Here is a 26,382-nt window from a genome sequence, read left to right on the forward strand (position 1 = left end):
TCCCTTACCAACAAGGCCACCCCATCCCCTCTGCCCGTCAGTCTGTCCTTACGATAGCACGTGTAGCCTTGAATATTCATTTCCCGGGCCCTGTCCACTTGAAGCCACGTCTCAGTTATCCCCACAATATCGTATCTGCCAATTTCCAAAAGAGCCTCAAGCTCATCCATCTTATGTCTAATGCTTCGTGCATTCATGTATAGTATTTTTAATTTGTTACTGCTCTCACCCTTCCCATCAACTCCTATTTCACTCAACCTTACAGCATGATCCCTTTCCGAGTTTTCTGCCTCATTGATACAGTTGTCTTTCTTGACTTCTCTTGTTCTAACTATCCCTTCAATTTCCTTTTTAAACATCCAGTTTGTCCCCCCCCCCCCCCCACCGCTACTTAGTTTAAATGTAGCGGTGTTGCAGTAGAAAACCTGCCTGCCAGATGCAGAAAGTTTTAAATCGGACCTGAAAGAGGCAACGTTTTGCACAGAGAGTGGTTCGTGTGTGGGATGAACTGCCACAGAAAGTGGTGGATGCAGGAACAGTTACAACATAGAAGACATTTGGATAAATAGATGAAAAGGAAATGTTTGGAGGGATATGGGCCAAGCCAAGCAGGTGGGACTGGTTTAGTTTGAGAACATGGTCAGTGCGCACTGGTTGGACCAAGGGGTCTGTTTCCATACTGTATGACTTCAAAGGTAAAGAGAATGAGGTTGACATGTTTAACATACCTTCTTGAATAGAAATACAACAAATGGATCCTGAGTTGAAGAGTTATACCAAGTAACCTATTCCAAAACTGAACCAGAACAATACCTGACTGTTAGCACTTAAGAGACAAACATTAATGAGAAAATGGAGACCACCTCCAATACCAGCTGATAAGGAACAAGCAGTAGTCTATCAGGTGATAGTTTCCTCTGAGATTCATAATGAAATGTTATAAGAAAGTCACAAATTCCAAAGGCAGGTCACTCAGATCTTATGGAAATGCAGGCTAAAATATTAAAACGTTTTTTTGTGTAAACTTTAAATGAAGTGATAAAAATATTTCCAGAAATGACATTGTGGGAAAACCCCATCCATTAACTAAACCTGTGGCTTTAATCCCAGTCCCAGCATTTGAAGAATCATTTAGTAGGGTCTGAACAGATTGTCTAGGTCCCATACCTAAATCTAGCAATGGAAGTCAATATCTTTTAACAATTACAGATGTTTCAGCAAGGTTTCCTAAAGCAATGCCTTTAGGAAAAGTCAATACAAAAAACGGTTGTGAAAACATTTTATCAATTTTTTACAAGTAGGCAATACCCAGAGAAATATAATCAGATAAAGGTTCAACTTTTGTCACAAATATTCAAAGAAAAGATGGCTAGTTTAGGAATAAAACAATTTCCATCCTTTGCTCATCACCCACAATCTCAAGGTGCATTGGAAAAATGGCACCAAACTTTGCAGACCCAGATTTGAGCTGATTGTTAAGAACGTCCCAGTGATTGTGATAAAGGAATTCCTTAGTTACTGTGCACCATTACGGTGTTTCTGATGTGTCCATAGGCTTCAGTCCTTTTAACCTGATGTAGAACATGAGACAGTGACCCCTTAAAGAAAAATTGATAAACCAAAGCTCAAAGACTGCATTTGCAGCCTCTGTTTTAAGCTATAGAGAGAAACTAAAAAAAGTATATAAGTTTAGCCAAAAAGCAGTTGAAGAGTGCTCATAAACAATGAGAAATACAGCAAATAAAAAGGCCCAAGTTTGAAATATTTTGTTTGAATTTGTTCAACAAATGTGGGCATCACTGATTGGGCCAGCACTTATTGCCCATCCCTTGAGAAGGTGTTGGTACACTGTCTTCTTGAGACAACCAATGTCCATTTGTTGTAGGTAGACCCACAATGCCCCTTGGGAGGGAATTCCCAGAGACAGTGAGGGAACGCTGATATATTTCCAAGCCAGGATGGTGAATGACTTGAAGAGGAAATTGCAGGTGGTGGTGTTCCCATGTATCTGTTGGCCTTGTCCTTCATGATGGCAATGCTCATGGGTTTGGAAGGTGCTGTCTAGGGAGCTTGATGAATTTCTGCAGTGTATCTTGTAGATAGTACACAGTGCTGCTACTGAGTATTAGTGGTAGAGGGAGTGAATGGTTGTGTTGGGGTATCATCCAAGCAGGCTGCTTTGTCCTGGATGTCATGTTTTTTGAGGGTTGTTTGAACTGCATCCATCCAGGCAAGTAGAGTGTATTCCATCAGACTCTTGAGTTATGCCTTGTAGATGTTGGACAGGCTTAGGGGAGTCAGGAGGTGAGTTACTCACTGCAAGACCCCTAGTCTCTGACCTGCTTTTGTTGCCACAGTAATTATATGATTAGTCTTATTCAGTACTTGCTCAATGGTTACCCACTCAGGATGTGGTTGGTGAGGGCTTCTGTGATAGTACTGCCATATAATGTCAAAGGGTGATGTTTAGATTCTCTCTTATTTGGAAATGATCATCGTCATTTGTGTAGCGTAAATGTTACTTGTCACATCTCAGTCCAAACCTGGATATCATTACTTTCATTTTCTCTCCTAATATTTAACAAAGTCTTCACTAAAACTCGCTTTTGTAGCCATAACCTTTCCATTCAAATCTGGGCATTGTCTGGGTCTATAAGGCATAGCAGCAGATGTAGACCATCCAGACCATCAAGTCCACCCCATCACTCAATACGGTCATAGCTGGTGTGATAAGCCTCAAATGTGATTCCCAACTCACTACTGCATGGCAATTTTGACACGAGCAGGTACATGTACAATATAGACAAGAGAAGTTAGGCTTACTCACCTTGGAGAAGAGTGAATCAACAGAAAATGTTTCCACTGGCAGGAAATTTAGTAAACATAGCTCGTAGATTTAAGGTAATCAGCACAGATGTTTGAGAGATGAGGAGAAACTTACTCATGCAGATAGTTGTTATGATCTGGAATTCACTGCCTGATAGATCACATTCAGTGGGACTTTTCAAAAACAAATTAGAAGAGAGAAAGAGCAGAGGCAGTGGGAATACTTGGCTAGCTCTTTCAAAGAGCTAACATAGACACAATGGGCTGAATGACCTCCCAATGAATGTAGGAGGAGAAGTAGGCCATTCAGCCCATCAAGTCTGCTCTACCATTCAATGGGATCTTGGCTAATCTGGTAATCTTCCACTCCACTGTCCTGCCTTTTCCCCAATTCCCTTGATTTGCTTCCTAATTCAAAATCTGTCTGTGTCAGCCTTGAATATAAAGTTATCTTAAAGTTATGGAGACAATGCTTCACAACCCAGCCTCTAAAGTGCTCTGTAGTAAAGCATTATACAGATTCACTACCCTCTGAAAGAAGAAATTCCTTCATATCTCTGACTTGAATGGGCAATGTCTCATTCTGAGATGGTGCCCCCAGTCCTAAACTCTCCCACAAGAGGAAACAACCTCTCTTGACTTACCCTATCAGGTTTCCTCAGAGTCATGTACGTTGACTAAGTCTTTTCTCATTCTTCTGAACTTCAATGAGCACGGTCAACCTCCTCAACCCTTCCTTCTGAGACAGTCCTTCCATATTTCAGAGCAGCCTAGTGAACCTTCTCTGGACTGCCTCAAATGCCAGAATATCTTTCCTTAGATAAGGGGACCAAAATTGTTCACAGTACTCCAGGTGTGGTCTGACACATGCCTTGTATAGTTGTAGCAAGACCTTTCTATTTTTATGTTCAATTTCATTTGAAATAAAGACTGACATTCTATTTGCTTTCCCTATTTCCTGCTAAACTTGGATGACTTATACAACTTCTTGTAATTTATATACAAGGACTCCCAAATCCCTCTGTACTGTAGCCTTCCACAATCTTTGTGCGTTTAATATATCATTCAGCTGAAACATTCTTCCTGTCAAAGTTCATAATCTCACATTTTTACACATTATATCCCATTAACTAAGTTTTTGCCAACCCGCTTAACCTGCCTATGTCCCCTTACAAACTCTTTCTGCCATCCTCAGCACCTGCTTTCCCACTTATTTTTGTCTTCTTACATATGGACGTGGACTGCTTCTGTATTTGAGAAGTCACAAATAGTTCTGAACATTGTGCAGTCATCATTGAACATCCTTACTTCTGATCTTATGATGGAGGGAAGGTCATCAATGAAACAACTGAAGATGGTTGGGACCAGGACACTACCCTGAAGATTTCCTGCTGAGATGATTAACCTTCACCAACCAACTCCCTTTGTGCTAGTTATGACTCTAACCAGAATAAAGTTTTCCCTGGACTCTCATTATCTCCAATTTTATTTGGCTTCCTTGATGCCAGACTTGGTCAAATGCAGCCTTGCTATCAATTGCAGTCACTCTCACTTTACCTCTTGCATTCAGCTCTTTTGTCCATGTTTAAACTAAGGCTATAATGATGTCAGGAACTAAGTGGCCTTGTGCATCGTTGAGCAGTTAATGCTGAGCAGGTGCTATTTGATAGTACTGTTAATGACAGCAGACTGATGGGACGGTAATTGGCTGAGTTGGATTTGTCCTGCTTTTTGTATACAGGATATACCTGGGCAAATTTCCACAATGTTGGGAAGATGCCAGTGTTATAGTTGTACTGGGATGGCTTTGCTAGACATGTGGCAAGTTCTGGAGCACAAGTCTTCAGTACTATTGCCAGAGTGTTGTCAGGGCCCATGACTTTTGTAATGTAAGCCATTTACTGATATTATATGGAGTAAATGAAATGGCTGAAGATTAATATCTGTGGTGCTGAGGATCTCTGGAGAAGTCAAGATGCATCACTGATTCAGCATTACAGGCTGAAGATTGTTGCAAATGATTTGGCCTTATCTTTCACACTGACATGCTAGGCTCCCTCATTTTTGAAGATAGGGATTTTTTGTGGAGCCTCCTCTTTCAGTGAGTTCTTTAATTGTCCACCAGCAGTCACAACAAGATGTGGCAGGACTACAGAGCTTAGATCTGATTTGTTGGGTGTGGAATCTCTAAGGCTCGGTCTATTACTTGTTGCTTCTGCTGTTTGACATAAAAAGTTGTCCCGTCTTAGAGCTTCACCAGATTGACATCTTATTTTTCAGTGTATCATGTGCTGCTCCTAGTATGCCCTCCTATACTCTTCATTGAACCTTCATTGTTGCTGAAGACATATTCTTGCCTGTCTGTGGGGAACCATAAATAATAAGTTTTATTGGACTTAATTGAATAAAAAAGACTCAATAATATAAATTATGTATTGAGTACTGCCGACCAAATAAATAATCAGCAAGTATGTCATATTAACATGTTAAAGAGATATTATGACTTGGAGGATTGTGTATTTATGGTAGTGAAATTAAAACATCAGTGCAATTGGATAATGAATTAGCAATTGAAAATTCAAAAGTTGATTTTCTAAAAATCAGATTGATAATAATAAGAGGTGCTTAAACAGTTAGATAATTTAATGGAAGATTAGCTATCTAAGTTACTTGTGAACGTTATTACAGACTCATAAATCAATTTGTGTGACTAGGCCGGAAAAGCATCATTGGCTGTTCATGATGTTAATGTAAGGGGAGGATTACTGATAAAATAACATCCTTACAGACTCAATCCTGACAAATTAGCTCATGTGAGGGAATAGATTTTACATTATTGAACCTAATCCAAGTAGTTGGAGCTCGTTTATCACGATGGTGCCAGAATCAGATGGGTCACAAAGATTACAAAGTTAACTTGGTAACTAAAGCAAACTCTGTCCTATTTCAAGATTGGAGAGCTGTATTGAAAGAATTGGACAATATCAACTTACCAAAAGGATATTGGGAAGACCCACTAAATGATAGAACTGGAGAATTATCAGCTAGATTTTATGAAAGCAAAGTCATACTTTTTGGGATATGAATGCACCGGCAATGTTCAGTTTAAAATCTACAACTCTAAAAATCGTGGAGACAATGCCATGTATACACAGCACAAGATTTTGATTTTTTTTTGCCTAAGATTTGGAGCTTAGAATTGTTTGTTGGAGTTTATTAGAGCTGAAAATGTGTTGCTGGAAAAGCGCAGCAGGTCAGGCAGCATCCAAGGAACAGGAGAATCGACGTTTCGGGCATAAGCCCTTCTTCAGGAATGAGAGGTTCATTCCTGAAGAAGGGCTTACCGAAACGTCGATTCTCCTGTTGGAGTTTATTACTCCAGCTATACAATTTAAAATCATTCATGTACCTGAATAGACAATATTCTGGCTAATGCTATATTTAGGGTGCACATGAGCAAAAATGAACACTGTGACCCAGTTAGACTTGTGTAAGATCTGGCTGTCAGGAAAGGCATTGTGTGTTCAATGTTAATATATTATTATTGTTAATCTAATTTAGAAATTATGTTTTTAAAAAAATGAGAGTGCTTGTTGAGGATATATTGTTATCCTCATTCATGGAATGCATGATGAGATGTGTGATATATATATAGAGAGAGAAAATCAGTCATTTTTATAGCTTGGATTTTAGAAGTGTGGCATATTGAGGTGGTTACTTTGGTGAAGTGACTTCAAAGTAAAACAAGTTCATACAGTCCTTCAGTAACACTGACTTAATTTAGTATATATTAGGGAGCATGGGGCCCTGGAGTGCCAATGGAAGATTGTTTTAACTGTGATAGTTTACAATGGGTGCAGTAAACATTGAAAGCCCTTTATTCGATTTGGTTCAGGATAATTAAGGATTGATTTTAGCTTGGAAATCTCAGAGATTGAGAGCTTTGAGAGGAATTAGTAAAAAAATCTGACTGGGGTCAGAAGCAAATATAATTTCTCTCCAAGAAATGGGTGTCAAATGGCTCAGGGAAAACAACCACACTAGATGTAGTGATTAGGACAAGAAGAGCCAGGTGGATCTTGTTGAGTATGAGATCCCTGATTTGGGCTGTTAACCTGAGCAAATCAGGAAGCTCTGGCTGACAGATGTAAACTGGAGTCTCCCGCAGGGAGTGGAGTGCATTATTTCCCCCTCCAACTCTATTTTGATTTAGTCCCTGCCCTCCCCTTCACTGTTTGATCACACAGCATTGCCCTTTGATGTGAAGGGCACTGCTTGTCACTGGCCACTCGGGTGTTTTCCTTTCTTCCTGGTGGTGGAAATTGAATAAAGATTCGTACACCTTGTGTCTCTCACTGTGTCTCTCACCTGCGCGCACACACACAACGTGAGTGCTGGGGAAAAATAAGCACTACTGCAGTGAGGCGGTAGTGTGGGGTTAAAAAACAGATAAAGAAGTGTCAGAGGTTCTGCTAAAAAAAGAAAAAAAAGAAAAAATAAATAAACTGGAGTCTCAGAGAGTCTTCTCACTCCAGGATCTGGATCGGAGCTAGCTGGTCAAAGCCCATGTCCTGTGCTTGTGTAAATAAAGGGTGACTTGCTGGCTGCATACCACTGCATACCATTGTGTAGTTATTTCAGTGGTGGCGAGAGCAAACAATATGCTCCTGACAAAAATTCACTCACAGCAATCATTTTTGATTCTGGGTAAGCATTTCTGGCCTCATGCCTTTATTTGGGAAGCTATACTTGTTTGATCCTGCTGTCAAAGACTGTGCCAAAGTGTGTGGAAAGAATATGTTTTTTCCCTGGACAAATTACGCTGGGGCCAGAGGAAAGCAACAAGTAATTCACCTGACAGCTTGTCGACCTGCAACGATTTGAGTTATTAGGAGCCTTACTTTCCCTGAGGCACCAGATACTAAAACCTTTCAAGTGTTGACAGATTTAGTCAAGGAATGCTACCTCCTCAAGCCTCCTCTAATTCTGAGACACTATTGGTTTTATTCTGCAGTCTGAAAATGAGGGGAATCCATATCATTTCTTTTTGACGCAATTAGGACAACTGGCAGAGGCATGTGATTTTGGGTTAACCCTGAATGAGATGCTGAGAGGCCATTTGGTGTGTGGGATTAAAGATGTAACCATGCAAAAACACCTGAGGCAAAGGAGGAATGTCTCCTGAGGTGCTCCAGTTGCGTGAGACAGGCTCTGGTCCAGTACCCGCCACCTATGTCCTCGTCAGAGTCAAAGGAACCAGACTTGGGGTGAAATGTTCCAGGGCAAGCTACAAGAAAACAAACAGGCCAACATCCCTGGACTTGAGGAGAAGGGATGTAGTCAGGAGTGTGGTTCTGGAAAAGCACAGCAGGTCAGGCAGCATCCGAGGAGCAGGAAAATCGATGTTCGAGACAAAAGCCCTTCATCAGGAATGAGACTAGGAGACTGGGTGGAGAGATAAATGGGAGGGGGATGGGGCTGGGGAGAGGGTAGCTGAGAGTGAAATAGGTGGATGGGAGTGGGGGTAAAGGTGATAGGTCGGGGGTTGGAGCGAATAGGTGGGAAAGAAGATGGACAGATGGGACAGGTCATGAGGACAGTACTGAGCTGGAAGGTTGGAACTGGGGTAAGGTGGGGGGGAGGGGAAGTGAAGAAACTGGTGAAATCCACATTAGTGCCATGTCCACATGGCACTAATGGAAGGTCTCGAAGCGGAAGATGAGATCTTCTTCCTCCAGGCATTGGCCGGTAAGGGAGTGGTGATGGAGGAGGCCCTGGACCTGCATGTCCTCAGCTGATTGGGAGGGGGAGTTGAAGTGTTCAGGGGTATTGGGGTTGTTTGGTGTGAGTGTCCTGGAGATGTTTTCTAAAGCTCTCTGCAAGTAGGCGTCCTATATCCCCAATATAGAGGAGACTGCATTGGGAACAATGGATACTGTAAATGACATGTGGAAGTGCAGGTGAAACTTTGATGGGTGTGGAAGGCTCCTTTGGGGCCTTGGACGGAGGTGAGGGGGGAGCTGTGGGCGCAAGTTTTGCATTTCCTGTGGCAGCAGCGGAAGGTGCCAGGACAGGAGGATGGGTTATTAGGGGGAGGGATGTAATGATTGGAATGATGTTAGCCAGGTGAATCTTGTTGAGTATGAAAACACTGATTGGTGTTGTTAACCTAAACCAATCAGCAAGTCTTGACAAACATATAAATGGGAACCTTGCCTGCCCTCTTCCGCGGTTACGTTAGAGCCCGGGTGTCCTTGGAGAAGGAGCACGCGGTGTCGACCAACACCCTGGAGTTGTTCAGGGAGAGGTGGGCGCCGCAGGGAGTGGAGTGCATCATTTCTCCCTCCAACTCTATTTTGATTTAGTCCCTACCCTCCCCCTCACTGTTTTGATCACACAGCACTGCCCTTTGATGTGAAGGGCAGTGTTTGTCACTGGCCACCCAGGTGTTTTCCTATCTTCCTGGTGGTGGAAATTGAATAAAGATTCGTGCACCTTGTGTCTCTCACTGTGTCTCACACCTGCACACACACAAAAAAAATTTAATAAAATGGGAACCTAGGTGGTAGTGTGGGGGTTAAATTAAGAAAAAGAAAAGAAAAGAAAATAAATAGGATGGTAAAGGCACTGCTTGTCATTGGCCACTCAGGTGTTTCTTTTCTGCCTGGTGGTGGAAGCTGAATAAAGATTTGTAAAAAAAAAATAAATGGGAACCTCAGACAGTCTCCTTATTGTAGGGATTGGCTCTGAGCTGGCTGGTCAGAGTCCATGGACTGTGGTCATGTAAGGAGGAGAAAGTGAGGACTGGAGATCAGAGCTGAAAATGTGTTGCTGGAAAAGCACAGCAGGTCAGGCAGCATCCAAGGAACAGGAGAATTGACGTTTCGGGCATGAGCCCTTCTTGAGGAATGGTCATATAAGTAAAGGGTGACAGGATACTGGCCTCTGTGCGGTTATTTCACTAGAAAAGTTTAGTTTGTGCAACTTCCAAATCAGGAGTGTTTGGTTAGAAATCTTCAGGTTATTTGAAGCTGAGAAAAGCTAAGCTCAGTTTTGTAAGTATTCAGCTAAGATGAGTTCACAGGAAAGAATTGGGAAGAATCAGTTAAACATGGACCAGATTCTGAAATACAAGACCTTCCACCCAAACACAAACAAGAGATAGTGCATTAGGACCCTGTTCAAAAGGGCTACAACACACTTCAGCACTCCCAACCTGCTAAGGAAAGAACACCCTCTACAAAGGATGGATGTTCCCACCACTACTTCTGCAGATGCCTAACAGACAAACAGCTTGACGAGGACATGCCATGACCTAACTCTCTAGCCCCACTACCTTATATAAAACACATCTTGGAACTGACAGCCAGACTTCTCTGACCACTCGGATTCATGACAGGCCATAAACCGACAGCCATGCTCAGGCAACAACTCACCAGGATGAAAGACCCTATACCCATCATGTGGAAGGAAAACATAGTTTACAAGATTCCATACAAAGACTGCAGGAAACACTATATAGGACAAACAGACAGACAACTAGCAATCCACATCCACGAACACCAACGAGCCACTAAACGCCATAACGATAGTTCCTTGAAAGTGGAGTCGCAGGTAGCTAGGATAGTGAAGAAGGCGTTTGATATGCTTTCCTTTATTGGTCAGAGCACCAAGTATGGGAGTTAGGAGGTCATGTTGTGGCTGGACAGGACATTAGTTAGGCCACATTTGGGAGTATTGTGTGCAATTCTAGTCTCCTTCCTATCTGAAAGATGTTGTGAAATTTGAAAGGGTTCAGAAAAGATTGACAACGATGTTGCCAAGGTTGGAGGGTTTGAGCTATAGGGAGAGGCTGAATAGGCTGGGGCTGTTTTCCCTAGAGCTTCGGAGGCTGAGGGATGACCTTGTAGTGCTTTATAAAATTATGAGGTACATGGATAGGATAAATAGACAAGGTCTTTTCCCTGGGTTGGGGGGAGTTCAGAACTATAGGGCATAGATTTAGGGTGAGTGGGGAAAGATATAAAAGGGACCTAAGGGACAATGTTTTCACACAGAGGGTGGAACATGTATGGAATGAGCTGCAGAGGAAGTGGTGGAGGCTAGTACAATTAACATGTTGATGGATAGATGAATAGGAAGAGTTTGGAGGGACATGGACTAAATGCTGACAAATGGGACTAAACTAATTCAGGATATCTGTTTGGCATGGATAACTTGGGCCAAAGGGTCTCTTTCCATGCTGTACATCTCTATAACTCTATGACCAGCTGTCCTTAGTAGCCATACACACAGATGACAAGGACCACAAATTCGACCACAACACAACAATAATAGGACAAGTCAAACAGAGGACAGCCAAAGAGTTTCTAGAGGCATGGCACTCATCTATAGGCTCCATCAATAAACTCATTGACCTGGACCCAATATACCAATCACTGCAATGAACAACCAGAAGCTGCAGGAACAGAACCAAATAAATTCCAGAAGACACAGTCCAGCAGCACTTCACAGGAGGCTCCAAGGCCCTGAAGATACTACCCAGGCGGGGACGAAACATCTACAAATCAACTTTCCAACTTAGCAAACACATCCAAACTGTGAGAATCAATTAACAATTTGATGTACAGGAGTAATTTATCTGGATTTGAGTCTCTGGAACATTGTGTTGGAAAATTGTGATGAGATCTTTCAAACTGTGTTCTGTAGTGAGATAGCTTGGTTTGTTTTTATTTTGTTCTCATGTTTTGTGCAATAAACTTCTGTTTTGTTGTTAATGGAACTCTTCAACTTTGTGTGACTGCATTTCAGTGAATGACCACCATGTTATCTAAAACCAAACAACATGATCTATCAGGTCAGATTTCATTCTGGGATCTCCTTGGTAATACCATCAATTGGGATTATAAAAATGCATACATCAATCTAAATTAATTTTGCATTTCCTTTGTCAGATATAAGTAGAAATTTGTTCTGTGTTTTTATAGCATCTTTAACGTGTTCCAGGGTGCTTTGCAGAGGTGATTATCAAACAGAATATAAACACTGAACCAGAGAAGACAATAATAAGAAAGGGATCTAAAAGGTGGATCAAAAAGGAAAGCTTTAGAGGGACTTCACCAACAAATAAAACATGCTTTCCTTTCTGGGGAGTGCAAAATCAAAGGCTGTAAATTTAAGTAATCACTAATAAAACCATGAGGAAATTCAGAGGAAACCTCTTTACCCAGAAAGTGGTGAGAATGTAAAACCCAATACCACAGGAAATATCGAGGCTAATATTATGGATGCATTAAAAGGAAGCTAGCTAAATACGAGAAAGGAAAGAAGGAAATCTGGAAAGTGTAATATGAAGGCTGGTGGGAGAGAATTCATATGGAACAAAATCACCAGCATAGATCAGGAGGGCCGAATGTTCCATTTCACTGCTGTGAAATTCAATATAATACTGTGTTTGTGTGTCGAATTTTATGTAAATTTCCTGTACAAGAAATGATTTTGTAAATTGAAAATGCAACTGCTTGTTCATTTTGATACTTTTCCACCAGGTGTATTCTGCCTTTGGCCCACTATTTGTTTGCCATGAGATGCATCTGTTTTAAATGCTTTAAGAATTCAGAATTTTTAAAGCTGTATTTCTTTTTCCTGCTACTGAGCCACAAAACTTTATCACATGAGGAAACTTTCTTCTGAGAAGTGTTTCTAATCACCCTGCAGATTCTGCTGAGTCTATTTGTTGCTGTTATTCTGGACAATCTGGAGTTGGATGAAGATCTGAAGAAACTGAAACAGGTAAAACAAATTAACACATGGAGCCATCTTACTTGTCTGAATGTTTTTCACCTTGCAGGTGAGCGCACATTATATCTAGGGATATTCTAACTGTTTTGTTCAACCTTCGCTGGTCAGTGCATTCAGGATGGGAGGTCATGTTGTGGCAGGACGTTGATGAGGCCACTATTGGAATACCATATGCAATTCTGGACTCCCTGCTATAGGAAGAATGTTGTTAAAATTGAAAGAGTTCAGAAAAGATTTGCAAGGATGTTGCTGGGTTTGGAGTGTTGTGGGGAAAATCACCAGTCTTGGAGTCAGAATCAGGATCCAACGACCTAGTTTATTGTACTAAGAAACCGGAGCTCTGGGGAGAGAAAGAGAGAGAGAAGAGATGTTTGTCAGCATGGCTGTTAACCAAGAGCTTCCTCTCACCCTTGGAGCACATGTCATGATATTTTATACATTTTGTGGTACAATAGTTCAAGTATTGTAGACTTTGTTTGTACAGCATGGTTTGTTTACAGAAAACATTACAAAATCATTGTCAGTTTCAGTGGTCGTGATTGTTCTTCCTGAGAAGGAAGATTGTTTTCCATTACTGCAGACCTGAAGTATCGACACTTGTTGACAAGCAGTCTCAGGTAGTTAACATTTCTATTGAAGGTGGTGGCTGGAGGTCCACGCCCCCCCAACAACCCACCCTCCCATCCTGGCACCTTCACCTGCCACCGCAGGAATTGCAAAACCTGTGCCCACACCTCCCCCCCTCACTTCCATCCAAGGCCCCAAAGGGGCCTTCCACATCCATCAAAGTTCTACCTGCACATCCACCAATGTCATTTATTGTATCCGTTGCTCCCGATGCGGCCTCCTCTATGTTGGGGAGACTGGACGTCTCCTAGCAGAGCACTTTAGGGAACATCTCTGGACACCCACACCAATCAACCACACCGCCCTGTGGCCCAACATTTCAACTTCCCCTCCCACTCTGCCGAGACACCTCATCTTCCGCCTCAGAACACTTCAACCCCAGGGCATCAATGTGGACTTCACCAGTTTCCTCATTTCCCCTTTCCCCACCTCACTCCAGTTCCAAACTTCCAGCTCAGCACTGTCCCCATGACTTGTCCTACCTGCCTATCTTCCTTTCCACCTATCCACTCCACCCTCCTCTCTGACCTATCGCCTTCATCCCCACCCCCATTCACCCATTGTACTCTATGCTACTTTCTCCCCAGCCCCACCCTCCTCTCATTTATCTCTCCACCCTCCAGGCGCTCTGCCTCTATTCCTGATGAAGGGCTTTTGCCCAAAACGTCGATTTTCCCGCTCCTCGGATGCTGCCCGAACTGCTGTGCTTTTCAGCACCACTCTAATCCAGAATCTGGTTTCCAGCATCTGCAGTCATTGTTTTTACCTCAAACACTTCGGTGGGCAGTAGACATTATTGATGTGTATTCTGTCCCCCACTCACCTTAAACTACTCATCTAAGCTCTGAATCGATTGTGCTGGTATGCTCTTAGCCTCAGGCAGTATCTGTATATGCTTTGCTGTAATTTTCCATGTAATGGCTCAGTGGCCAGCTTGTGCACTAAATGACCCGTATCAACATGCCCCGTGTCAACTCCTACTTCACTCCACCCTTTGTGGTCAAGGAGGTGACTTCAGAGATCTCCCACAGAGCACCCAACTCACACGTAGAGGTAGCCTTTTCTAAGGTCTCCCCATCCTGTGGGGTGTCAAGGAGTGCAAGTTTCATTGGGGAGTCTTCCCTGGTGATACTTGCTTCTGGCAAGTCAGTAGCACCTTACAGCAAAGCTTTAAACACCCAAGGCCGAGGCAGAATACCAGTATGAGTGAAATAAGGAGAACACTCCTGTGTGCCAAATAGGGTCCCTAGGATTTGCCTATCAGCCGTTCTCGCCAGCTTTCTCCTCCTGTGGCTCCTTGTCTGAAGTAATCAAGCTGGTCCCGAATGTTTTTGATCGCTTGTGTAAACTTGTAAGATTTGTCAATGACATGGGTTATACACTGTCACCAGTGATTGAACATACTCCCCTTTACTGGGCTAACTGATAATCCACTGTGTAACATGTCTGCTGTGTGTAAAGTTTGAGTTCACCTCCTTGCACCTCCTGCTCTGCTGAGGGAGCAGTTGGTCCCTGCTGTACAGTTTTGTAGGAGGGGAGAGAGTCAGTCTCCCTTTCCTCCTGTACTTTATCTATTCTTTGCTCTAGCTCCTTTATCCTATCCTCCAGCTCCTCAATTCATTCTTGGCCTTTTCTCCACCTGCTAGTGGAGGCACCTATTTGTTCAATTAGGCCTGTTAATTGCTACATGAACATTACCCCTATCTTTTTAGTTTTAATTCATTTTTGTTTGTCAATCCAATTGCGCTGCTGTACTAATGTCTTGGATGGGTCCCAACCCCCTTTCTTCATCTGTTCTGTCAATGCTAGTCTGTCTGTCTTCTTTTTCTCAATAAGGGAACCTGCAGTATCCCCTTTAAAATCCTGATCTGCCAATTTGCAGATTGTGTACCCCTGGATACCACGAACAGTAAAGTGTCCTTAATCAGTGGGACTTCTCTACCCCCTGGCCATGAATACTGTTCCAGCACTGTCCGTATGGCAGTAGCAGCCTCCTAGCAAGGTGTGCTCTCTACCAGTGGGACTTCAGTACCCTCCCGGCCACCACCACTAGTCGGTACCTGCCAGTTGCCTGGGAATGTCAGTTCAATAGGGTGCGCTCTCTACCGGGACTCCTCTACCCTCCCTGCCACCTCTACAGTTCCAACACTGCCCGATAGGCACAGAAACCTACCTCTAGCCCGGTGTGCTCTGTACTGGGGATCTTTTTACCCTGCCGGCCACCGGAAGCTTAAAAAGGGTTGTTCAGCTACAGACTGACAGGGTATCACGGTCACTAAGTGTCCATGCTTCCACCTCGGTACCGTGCTGCTCCACTGGAATTTGGCTCTTGGTCAGAGTGATCAGCTCCTTTTCCTCACCACTTCAATTTAAAACACAATAATAGACAGCACCCAACTTTCGACTAGGGTCTAACTGGACTCTGCATTGTTTGCCCCTACGGAGTCCAATGTTACCCGACTTTGTCACTTGTGCTCAACAACACTTAATACCCTTGGCACCTCAATTCCCATTTCAATTCCCAACCATCCCGGGAGGACCCCCCACCCCCTCCCCCGCCCCCAACAACCGGTTTATGGCGGGGCTTTTGAGGCAGGCACTACCTTGTCCTCTGGTCATTTCAGGACAAGCAACTGGTTATTACACCAGTTAGTACACTTTCCCACTGACGCTCCACAGGCATGCACTATTGCACAAGTTACACGTTACAATGGTATACCCCTCTAAACTAAGTCTTTGGCACGGTCTGACTCTTCCCGTTTACAGTTTCAAAGTATCTCTTACCCCGGCTCACCAATCGTGGCCTTTAACCAGAGTCATAGAGATGTACAGCATGGAAACAGACCCTTCGGTCCAACCCGTCCATGCCGACCAGATATCCTCAACCCAATCTAGTCCCACCTGCCAGCACCCGACCCATATCCCTCCAAACCCTTCCTATGCAAAGCATCAGGAAGAAGAGATCCTGCCGATTACGGCAATTGTTGTGGGGAAAATCACCAGTCACTGAGTCAGAATCGGGATCCAATGACAGAGTTTATTGTACAAAGAAACCAGAGCTCCAGGGAGAGAGAGTAGTTTGTCAGCACAGCGGTCAGCTGCAAGCCTCTTCTCACTCTCGGAGCACGTCATGATATTTTGTACATTTTGTGGTACAATAGTTTTCAAGTATCTAGACTTTATTTGTACCGTATGTTTTGTTTACAAAAGACATTACAAGATCATTGTTATTTTCAGTGGTCGTGATTGTTCTTCCTGAGAAGGAAGATCGTTTTCCATTATTGAAGATCTGAAGTATTAACACTTGTATACAAGTAGTCTCAGGTAGTTAACATTTCAATTGAAGGTGGTGGCTGGACTCAGACACTTTGGCAGCAGTAGACATCACTGATGTGTATTCTCTTCTCCACCCGCCTTAAACTAATCATCTATGCTCTGTCTCTATTGTGCTGGTATCCCGTTAGCCTCAGGCAGTATCTGTGTATGCTTTGCTGTATTTTTCCATGTAATGGCCCAGCGGCCATCTTGTGTGCTAAGTGACCAATTTATGGCTCAGCGGCCATCTTGTATCTGTGTGCCCCATGTCGGCATGCCCCATGTCAACTCTCACTTCAGGAGGGTTTGAACTACAAGGAGAGGCTGAGTAGGCTGGAGCTATTTTCCCTGGAGTGTCAGAGGCTGAGGGGTGGCATGGTGGCTCAGTGGTTAGCAATGCTGCCACACTGCACCAGGGTCCCAGTTTCAATTCCAGCCTTGGGCGACTGTCTGTGCGGAGTTTGCACATTCTCCCCATGTTTGCGTGGGTTTCCTCCGGGTACTTTGCTTTCCTCCCACAGTCCAAAGATGTGCAGGTCAGGTGAATTATCCATGCTAAATTGCCCAGTGTTAGCTGCATTATCCAGAGGGAAATGGGTCTGGGTGGGTTGCTCTTCAGAGAGTCAATGTGGACTTGTTGGGCTGAAGGGCCTGTTTCCACACTGTGGGGAATCTAATCAAAATTTTATAGAGGTTTACAAAATCATGAGGGGCATGGATAATGGTGAGTAGCCAAGGTCTTTTTTTCCCAGGTTAGATTAGTCCACAACTAGAGGGCATAGGTTTAAAGTGAGAAGGGAAATATTTTTTTAAAAAAAGGGAGAATGGCAGAGCAGTCTTGATGAGCTGAATAGCCTAATTTCTGCTACCATGTCTGTAAGTTAGCTCACTGAGCTGGAATGTTTGTTTTCAGATGTTTTGTCACCATACTAGGTAACATCATCAGTAAGAGACTCTGGTGATATGTCCCACCTCTCTATTTATAGGTCTTGGTTTTTTTAAGGTGGGTGATATCATTTCCATTTTTTTTTCCAAGGCAAGGTAGATAGGATCTAATTTGATGTGTTTATTAATAGAGTTCTGGTTAGACTGCCATACCTCTAAGAATTCTCATGCATGTCTTTATTTCGCTTATCCTAGGGTGGGTGTGTTGTCCCAGTCAAAGTGGTGTCCTTCTTTGTCTCTATGTATAGAAACTAATGATAGTGGGTCATGTCTTTTGGTGGTGAATTGATGTGGATGTATCTGATGGCACACAAATCCTGGGACAGCTGAAACAAAGACACGCACAAGAATTCTTAGAGGCATGGCATTCTAACCAGCATTCGATCAATAAACACATCGACTCAGATCCTATCTACCTTCCCTTGGAAAAGAAGAACCGGAAATGACGTCACCTACCTTAAGAAACCAAGATCTATAAATAGAGAGGTGGGACACACCACCAGCGCATCACCAAAGTCTCTCACTGATGATGTTACTTAGTATGGCAACGAAAGGCTGAAAACAAACCTTCCAGCTCAGCGACTTACATACTTATCATCAACATGAGCTACAAATCTCAAAAATCTGCTTCTATGTCTTATGGTCTTATTGGAAGCAGTGTATTTTTTTGCACGGGACACTAAAACTGAGTTCCCTGTTCCTAGTTTGGATGGATTTAGTAAGTACCAAGGCACTAATTCAAAGCAGAGCTGGGAAATCATCCCTACTATCCTGAACTCATATTCAATCCTACATTAATAAAAATGACCTGGTCATTCTCCTATTGTTATGCATGGAATCTTGCAGTGTGTGTAATGGATCCTATTGTGCTTCCTGCATTATGGGGATGTAATGGTGGCTCAGTGGTTAGCGCTGCTGCCTCAGAGCACTGGGGACCTGGTTTGATCCCAACCTTGGGTGACTGCCTGTGTGGAGTTTGCACATTCCCCCTGAGTCTATATAGATTCCCTCTGGGTGCTTTGGTTTCCTCCCACAGTTCAAAGATGTGCAAGTTATGTAGATTGGCCATGTTAAATTTCCCATTGTGTCCAGGGTTGTACAGATTAGGATTAGGCATGGGCAATGTTGGGTTACAGGATGTGTGGGTGGGAAGCTCTTCAGACGGTCAGTGTGGACTGGTTGAGTCTCATTACCTGCTTCCACACTATTGGGATTCTATTCTATGATAAGTGACCATGCTCCAAAAGTACTTCATTAACTATAAAGCACTTCATGAATGCACAATTTTATTCCTTTTTATCTTTTTAAAACCTCGAAATTATATTGTTGCAAACAATAAAAATTTCTGCATAAGCAAATAGCTGGCTCAGATCTGAGCAGACTATGTCTTCATGAAACATCAGTCAAGCTATGGAGGAGCTCCCTTATTTCTTTTGTGCAAATTGTACAGTGAGAGCTTTAATATCCCTTGATAAAGGTGAATGGAATTTCAATTTAAAAAATAACTCACATTTGTGCGTAGTATTTTACATGACCTTGGAATGTCCCAAAGCTCTTTGTAACCAATGTATCACCCTTGGTACGTATCCAAGTGGATCTTGCTGCCAGAATAGTTAAGCTGACCTGAAATTTAAAATAAAAACTTTATCTCCAGACGGAGGGACATCCATTAGTAAAGCTATCATTTGACATTACTGCTTGAAACTGTGCCAGAACTGGATGGAAACATTTTTAAAGGATTTTGAATTTGGTATAAAATATTAAAAAGATAAAAGAGTATAATTGAATAGCAGTAATGTATGTGTGGGTGTGTGGCAGGTTGTAATTGAGGACAAGTAGTTGTAGACCTGTCCTTCACTGAAACTGTGTTATCATCAATTGCAAGCTACTAAACACCCACGCAGCCATTATTACCCAGCTTGATCGGAAATTGACTGGCAAATGTAAATTTTACAGGTAACCACAGATGTAGTTATAGAATTGTAGGAAGAGGCCCTTCATGCCTGTAGCCCTTCTTCGAAAGAGGTAGTTTGGCTAGCTCTGGTTTATCCCCGTAGCCTGGCAATTTATTTTTCACTCTTTCATGTATTCATCCAATTACCTTCAGAAAGTTACTGTCGAATCTGCTTTCAGGGAGCACAGTAGATCATAACAAATTGCCTTATTCAGTAAACTCTTCCCAGTTCCACTCTGCTTTTTTTCAACCAGAAACAAGGAACAGGGTTATGAGGAAGAGGCCCAAAGTACCGCTGCAGCCATGATGGGCTAAATGTCTCTTTCGGTACCGTAACAATTCTTTGATACATTTAATTCACCTCCTTCAATTGTTAACCTTGCTGGGGCAGGAAGCACTTTCTCCTTATTTATTCTGTTGGAATTCTTCATGATTTGGCGATGTCTATTAAATTTCTTTTTGGCCTTCTCTGCTCTGAGGTGAACCAACGCAGCTTCTCCAGTCTCTCTTTGTAAACTGAAGCTCCTCATCGCAGTGGAAGGTCCCTGTTATGAAGGAGTGAACATGACAACTATTTAAATTAAGAATTTATAGTGTATGTTGCAAAAGTGAAGAACTATAATAAAGAGCTGAATTTTACCATTTTGGTTTGGCCACGTTTTTTTCCAGTGACATTATTTGGTGTTTGGCCCCCCATTGCCCACCTTTCCTCACAATGATCCATCATTCATCTCACTAATTATGCAACTAGCCTCCCTGTGGGCTGCTAGCACCATATTTAAGCCCCTGCTCCATGATACTTCAGACGCTGCACCCCAGAACTGTGCTTCATCCTGTCATCATGAATCAAAGAAAATACTGGAGAGAAGCAAGCCAGCTCCTCGGTTCACTAACAGGGTCTTGGAAGTACTGGTAGACAAGGTGATGAGGGAGTGCTTTTCCCATTGACCAGAAAAGGAGGTCACACCATCCGTCTCAGTCAGTCTGGACGGAGTTAGCAGACTAGGATCAGTGCGGTGTCATCCATGGAACACAGCACAACATGTAGCAGTGCAGGGAGAAGGTTAACTCTCTTGCTCCTGTAGCACCACTAACTGCTCTCCCATCTGCCTTCATTATGGTCAATCCCTGCCTTTGTATCTTTGCAGAATCTGGGCAAAATGTACAGACCGAGGCAGGTGGGAGTCACAACTACCCAGTGCCAACTGATGTACCAGTTTCCTGGCATCAGTCAGTTTTACTAAAGCGTGGGGGTAGGGAAGCAACCCCCACCCCCCAATCCACTACACATGTCAATCAAAATGCGTAAAGTGTTCATTAAAGACTCTTTCTTTAAGGGAGAAATTGAGATACTCAAGGGACGCACAGCAATAAATCATTCACCTCATGATTCATTGGGCTCCATGAGAGAACAAATAGCATGGAACCATTTGGCAATTAGCACTTAATTGCCATTGACTCAGAGCAGGTGGGCAGGGTGAGTGTGGTCAATAAACATTGGCAGGAAGAGGACAGAGAAGGAATGGTTTAGGCTGCCAAGCTTAAATATAGATATTTACCTGAACTCAAGAAAAGCAGCCAAGTCTCCGTCACTTCTGTACATCTTTCCCTCAGCAGGTCATGATGTGAAATGTTGATCGTGGTACAGTAATAGCTGCCCTGAATCAGTCCCCCACTTCCACAGTGCCACTTTGTTCCCATGTTAATTGGCCAACACACATCTCTCCGTGGCATCTAAGAGGTCATCCATGTGAAACCTAGAGTTCATTACTCTTTATTCCTTACCATTATTTTCAGAATCAAGAAAGTGTTCTGACATCTGTCTCCTGCCTTCATAGCAAAAATCCAGTTGTTGTGGTTCTCCATAACAACCATGATGTCCAATATAAATGGGCATCGATGAAATGGCATTTCAGATTTTCCCGCCAGACTTAAAATGGGCTGTAGTGAATTGGGGGAGGGAGAAGGAGATAATAGAGATGTGGCAGGGATGTAAAATGGGCAGCAACATTCATCATCACTTAATTTCTATTCAGCTATATATTTTTGTTTTGTAATGTCCCTTTTTGTACAAGTACACACTTAGTGTCAGAACATGCCTATTAAACATTGTGGAGGGCCCATAAAAATATTGAACACAAGACCAGCCATCTGCTATTCTGAAAGGTGTATAAACAGTAACAGATCAGGGTCGCTGTTTGGGTTCCACAAGAGTGGTCTTGAACTCGTTTTCACCTCACCTCCAACAACATTTATCATTCTATTCCTTTCTGCCTTCATGTACTTGGCTAACTTCCCCTGGTGTACATCATCTGTATAAATGAGAGCAGAACACCCCACAGAGAATAATTATCGAATCTCAGCTGAAATGAGATGCAGTGCATTATTGCAGAGCTACAAAATAAATTGTAAAAATAACTAATTATCGTGTCCTGCTGGAAGTAACAGACTCCGAGTGCCTGAGTTTGGTATTGAAACTGCTTTTATTCTTGAGATTGATGCATTATACGAATCATCTCCTTGCCTCTGGAGGTAATCATATTAAACAATAGGGGTGAATGATAAAGAGAATCAGTGGTAATGCTCCTGATACCATTGATGTTTTCTAGCTTTCTAATGAGATTTTGTAGTCTGCTGTGTGCTCTGAAGTGATGATATTCTGATTCCATAGTCGTAGAGAGTCCCTCACACATCAGGCATACACATTGGAAAGTCACCCTACATCCGCTTGGCATTTCTGCTTTATTCTTATATTACAGATTGCAAACTTGCAGGGCAATGTACAGTGATATCTCAGCCAGACACTTCCTCCCAGTAGGCAAGACTTTCCAAACAAAACAGCATTCTTTTTATTTTTGACAACAGTGCTCAGAGAACAATCTTATTACATTTTTTAATAGCAGTTCAGACTAGGCTTACCAAAATAATACCAGGAATAGGTGGGTTATCTTGTGAGGAAAGGGTGAACAGGCTAGGCTTGTAACCACTGGAGTTTAGAAGTTTAAGAGATCACTTGTTTGAAATATATAATTGTTTATCAAAGCCAAGGTGTTACCTCCTAGACTACTTTCTACAATAACCTTTATGGTAAGTTATCAAATCTAATGCAGTATATCCCTAGGTTCCCTTTATCCACGGCACGTTATTTCCTCAAACACTCCAATAGATTGGTTAAACATGATTGCCCTTTCACAAAACCATGTTGACTCTCTCTGATTACCTCAAACCTTTCTAAGTGTCCTGCCATAATGTCTTTGATAATAACTTTTAACGTCTTCCCCCGATAGATATTAAGCTAACTGAAGTTTAATGTTTGCTGTTAGTTTCACTCCCTGTTTGACTAAGGGATTTATTGGCTGTTTTTCAATATAATAGAAGCTTTACCAAATTTAAACAATTTTGGAAAATTAACACTAATGTGTCAGCAATCCCATTAGGCACTTCTTTAAAGAAGAGACTGTGAGTTCTGCAGATGCTGGAGATCAGAGTCGAGAGTGTGTTGCTGGAAAAGCACAGCAGGTCAGGCAGCATCCGAGGAGCAGGAAAATCAATGTTTCGGGCCAGAGAAGAGATTCCTGAAGGAGAGCTCTGGCCTGAAACGTCGATTTTCCTGCTCCTCGGATGCTGCCTGATGTGCTGTGCTTTTCCAGCAACACACTCTCAACTTCTTTGAAGACCCTAAGATGACTGGTCTCTTTCTGTGCTGGAAAATCTCAATGATTTTGTGAATTCCATTAGGACTTGGGGACTTATCAGCCCATGTTATATGGTCATACAGCACGGAAACAGACTCTTTAGTCCATCTCTCCATGCCGCACATTTCCCAAACTAAACTCATCCCACTTGCCTGCATTTGATCCACATCCTTCTAAACCTTCATATTTCATATATCAATCCAAATGTCTTTTAAATGTTGTGACTGTAACTGCATCTGCTACTTCCTCTGGCAGTTCATTCCACACATGAGCCACCCTCTGTCTATCAGGTCGCTTTTTAATCTTTCTCTTCTCACCTTAAAAATTTGCCCCTAGTTATGAATTCATCCATCCCATGGAAAAGACCTCTGCTATTCACCATAGCATTAAGCTCACAACTCAACCCCCTGTGCTTCAGTGAAAAAAGTCCCAGTCTATTCTTATAACTCAAACCCTCCAGTCCTGCAACAACCTGGTAAATCTTTTCTGAACCCTTTCCAATTTAATAAAATCTTTCCTATAGCAGGGCAACCAGAACTGTACACAGTACTCCAAAAGTGGCATCACCTACACCCTGTACAACCTCAATATTACATGCCAATACCTATACTTAGTGGTCTGAGCAACGAAGATAAACATGCTAAATGCCTTCTTAACTATCCTGTCTGTGATGCAACTTTCAAAGAACTACGTACCTGAACCTCTGTGTCTCGCTGGTTGACAAAACCACCCAGGGCCCTACCATTAACCGTACAAGTTCTGCCACTCAGTACCATTTCCCTGGTGCTTGTAATTTTCTTGAATCTTTCCATCCCTTTCACTTCCTAATTTGCGTCTCATTTTGGGACATGTATCGTGGTACAGTGAGTTAGGGATGAGCTGTTGAAGGAGCTGGCATATATTCCAAAGTGTCAGTATTAAATCCAATGTGACTTGAGGAGAAACCTTTTTACTCAGGGTGGGAGTGTAGTACATGGCCCACTGAGGAACACGTTGAGGTGAATAACACAGATGCACTTTAGTCAAGCCTTTTCAAAATATTTAAGACTTCTGTCAGATCACCCCTTCAACTTTTTTCTTTTCTAGGGAATAGAGCCCCACCCTGTTCCCTGGTGGCACAGATTAGCTCAGTGGTTAGCACTGCTGCCTCATAGTACCAGGGACCTGGGTTCAATTCCAGCCTCAGGTGACTATCTGTGTGGAGTTTGCACATTCTCCCTTTGTCTGTGTGGGTTTCCTCTGGATGCTCTGGTTCCCTCCCATAGTCCAAGGATGTGTAGGTCAGGTGGATTGGCCATGCTAAATTGCCCGTAGTGATAGATGCATGAGTAGGGGAATGGGTCTGGGTGAGTTACTCTTCAAAGGGTCGGTGTGGACTGGTTGGGCCAAAGCCTATTTCCGCACTGTAGGGAATCTAATCTCTGATTTCACTGGAGTGTGATTTTGTTCATTTATGCTGTTACAACTTCTCAGCGGCAATATATTATCTCTAAATTTGTTTGGACTGCACTGTAATTTTGTCTTTTTAAATTGGAGTAAAAAATGAAATGTTACATAATTTTCACATTATGATTGGATGACTCACTGTTTGATCTTAAATTTGACTTTGTCATACTGTTCTGATTCAAACAAGAATATAGCCAGACAACAGGATGTCTTTGATATGTTAATAGCTTCCACAGCACCAAGAAACTAATGGCAATAACCACCTGCATTTCACGTTACTTGTTAGATAAGATTGACCAATAGATTAACTCTCACTTTGCAAGAGAGTTTGTCAGATTTAATTATTGTACTTGATAAACTTTAATTAAAGGTAGTTAATATTTTTGTGAATAGTCTTTGACAATTACATACATTCATCAACTTAGATGAATGGTGAACAGATGGTCATCTTTCATTTGATGATTGTTTACTTTGAAAGCTTGGGGACAGAAACCTGCATTCATGGGAAAACAAGCTCAAGTGCTTCTTCAAACAAAATTTGACACTGATTTACATAAGGAAATATTATAACGTGAACAAAAGCTTGGTCAGAGATGGGTTTGAAGGATTGTTCGAAAATGCTAGAGAGGAGGGGAAGGTTAGGGAGGGAATTCTGAACTTTGGGTCTCGGCTGCTGAACATACAGCAAAACAAAGAAGATCTGGGTTGTGCGTGACACCAGAGCTAAAGAAGGATTTTTGGGCTAGAGGGGGTTTACAGAAGTTGGGAGAAGGGTGGATAAGACCATGGAGGAGTTTGAAAACAAGGATGAGAAGTTTGAATGCAAAGAGTTACCCAAGTCGGCCAGTAAGTACAGTTGAACAGGGTTTGGTATATTACTAATCAGAAAAAGAACGTTTACTCTGTGGATGTTGGTGAGACCATAGGATGATGATTTGATGGAAGTTATAAAGTTTTAAAGAGACAGAAATGCCCACCTATTGTAAGCTGATCTTGTATGATGTGTGTTGTGTAAATGCTCTGCAAGTGATGATAAATAGCCCTTTTAAAAGTGAACAATTAATCTGTTCCAGGAAAGATTATGATTTATCTTTTGCAGGCCAGATTTTAACAATGGTTGCTTTGCTACTTCAATAAAGTACTGTTTAAATTTTTCGTACCATATTATGATCAGAACACATTTGGTGGACTTGCAGCAGGTGACTGAGGTTAATGCTCACTTCTGAGTAGCTCTTACAGGTGTGTGAAGGTAACTGGAGTGTAGCTGGAGTTGGATTAATTAAAATCCTACTCCATTACCCTTCCAGCCAAAAGAGGTTGTTTGAAGTGAGGCCTGAAAATCAGCATCGATATATCCAGATCGTTTAATGTGTGCTATTAACCACTAATTCAAACTGTTGGGGTTTTTATTGCAACCCATTTACATTGACTGTTTAGCTTTTATCTCCTGTTTTTTAAAATGGTAATGCTTATGCAATTAACAAACTTAAAAGTTGCCTTTTATTTCAAAAGTTGTGTTCTACTGTAGTTATGGTAGGGGATTTTAACTTTCCAAACATCGACTGGGACTGCCATAGTGTTAAAGGTTTAGATGGAGAGGAATTTCTTGAGTGTGTACAAGACAATTTTCTGATTCAGTATGTGGATGTACTTACTAGAGAAGGTGCAAAACCTGACCTACTCTTGGGAAATAAGGCAGGGCAGGTGACTGAGGTGTCAGTGGGGGAGCACTTTGGGGCCAGCGACCATAATTCTGTTAGATTTAAAATAGTG

The 26,382-nt window shown here is 42.4% G+C and overlaps 1 protein-coding gene across 5 annotated transcripts in view; it reads left to right on the forward strand.

Annotated features, from left to right (window-relative positions):
* nalcn (sodium leak channel, non-selective) overlaps positions 1-26,382 on the forward strand; it is a 284,414-nt gene that overhangs the window by 123,136 nt on the left and 134,896 nt on the right. For 4 of the 5 annotated variants that reach the window (XM_043691273.1, XM_043691274.1, XM_043691276.1 and 1 more), the window contains one exon: positions 12,544-12,618. The exons of the other annotated variant lie outside the window; for it this stretch is intronic. In XM_043691273.1, coding sequence (XP_043547208.1) covers positions 12,544-12,618 — 75 coding nt within the window. The remainder of the gene's footprint in view (positions 1-12,543; positions 12,619-26,382) is intronic. 5 annotated transcript variants of the gene reach the window in all.

The sequence above is a fragment of the Chiloscyllium plagiosum genome, chromosome 6 (assembly GCF_004010195.1).
Source record: "Chiloscyllium plagiosum isolate BGI_BamShark_2017 chromosome 6, ASM401019v2, whole genome shotgun sequence".
Taxonomy (NCBI): Eukaryota; Metazoa; Chordata; class Chondrichthyes; order Orectolobiformes; family Hemiscylliidae; genus Chiloscyllium; species Chiloscyllium plagiosum.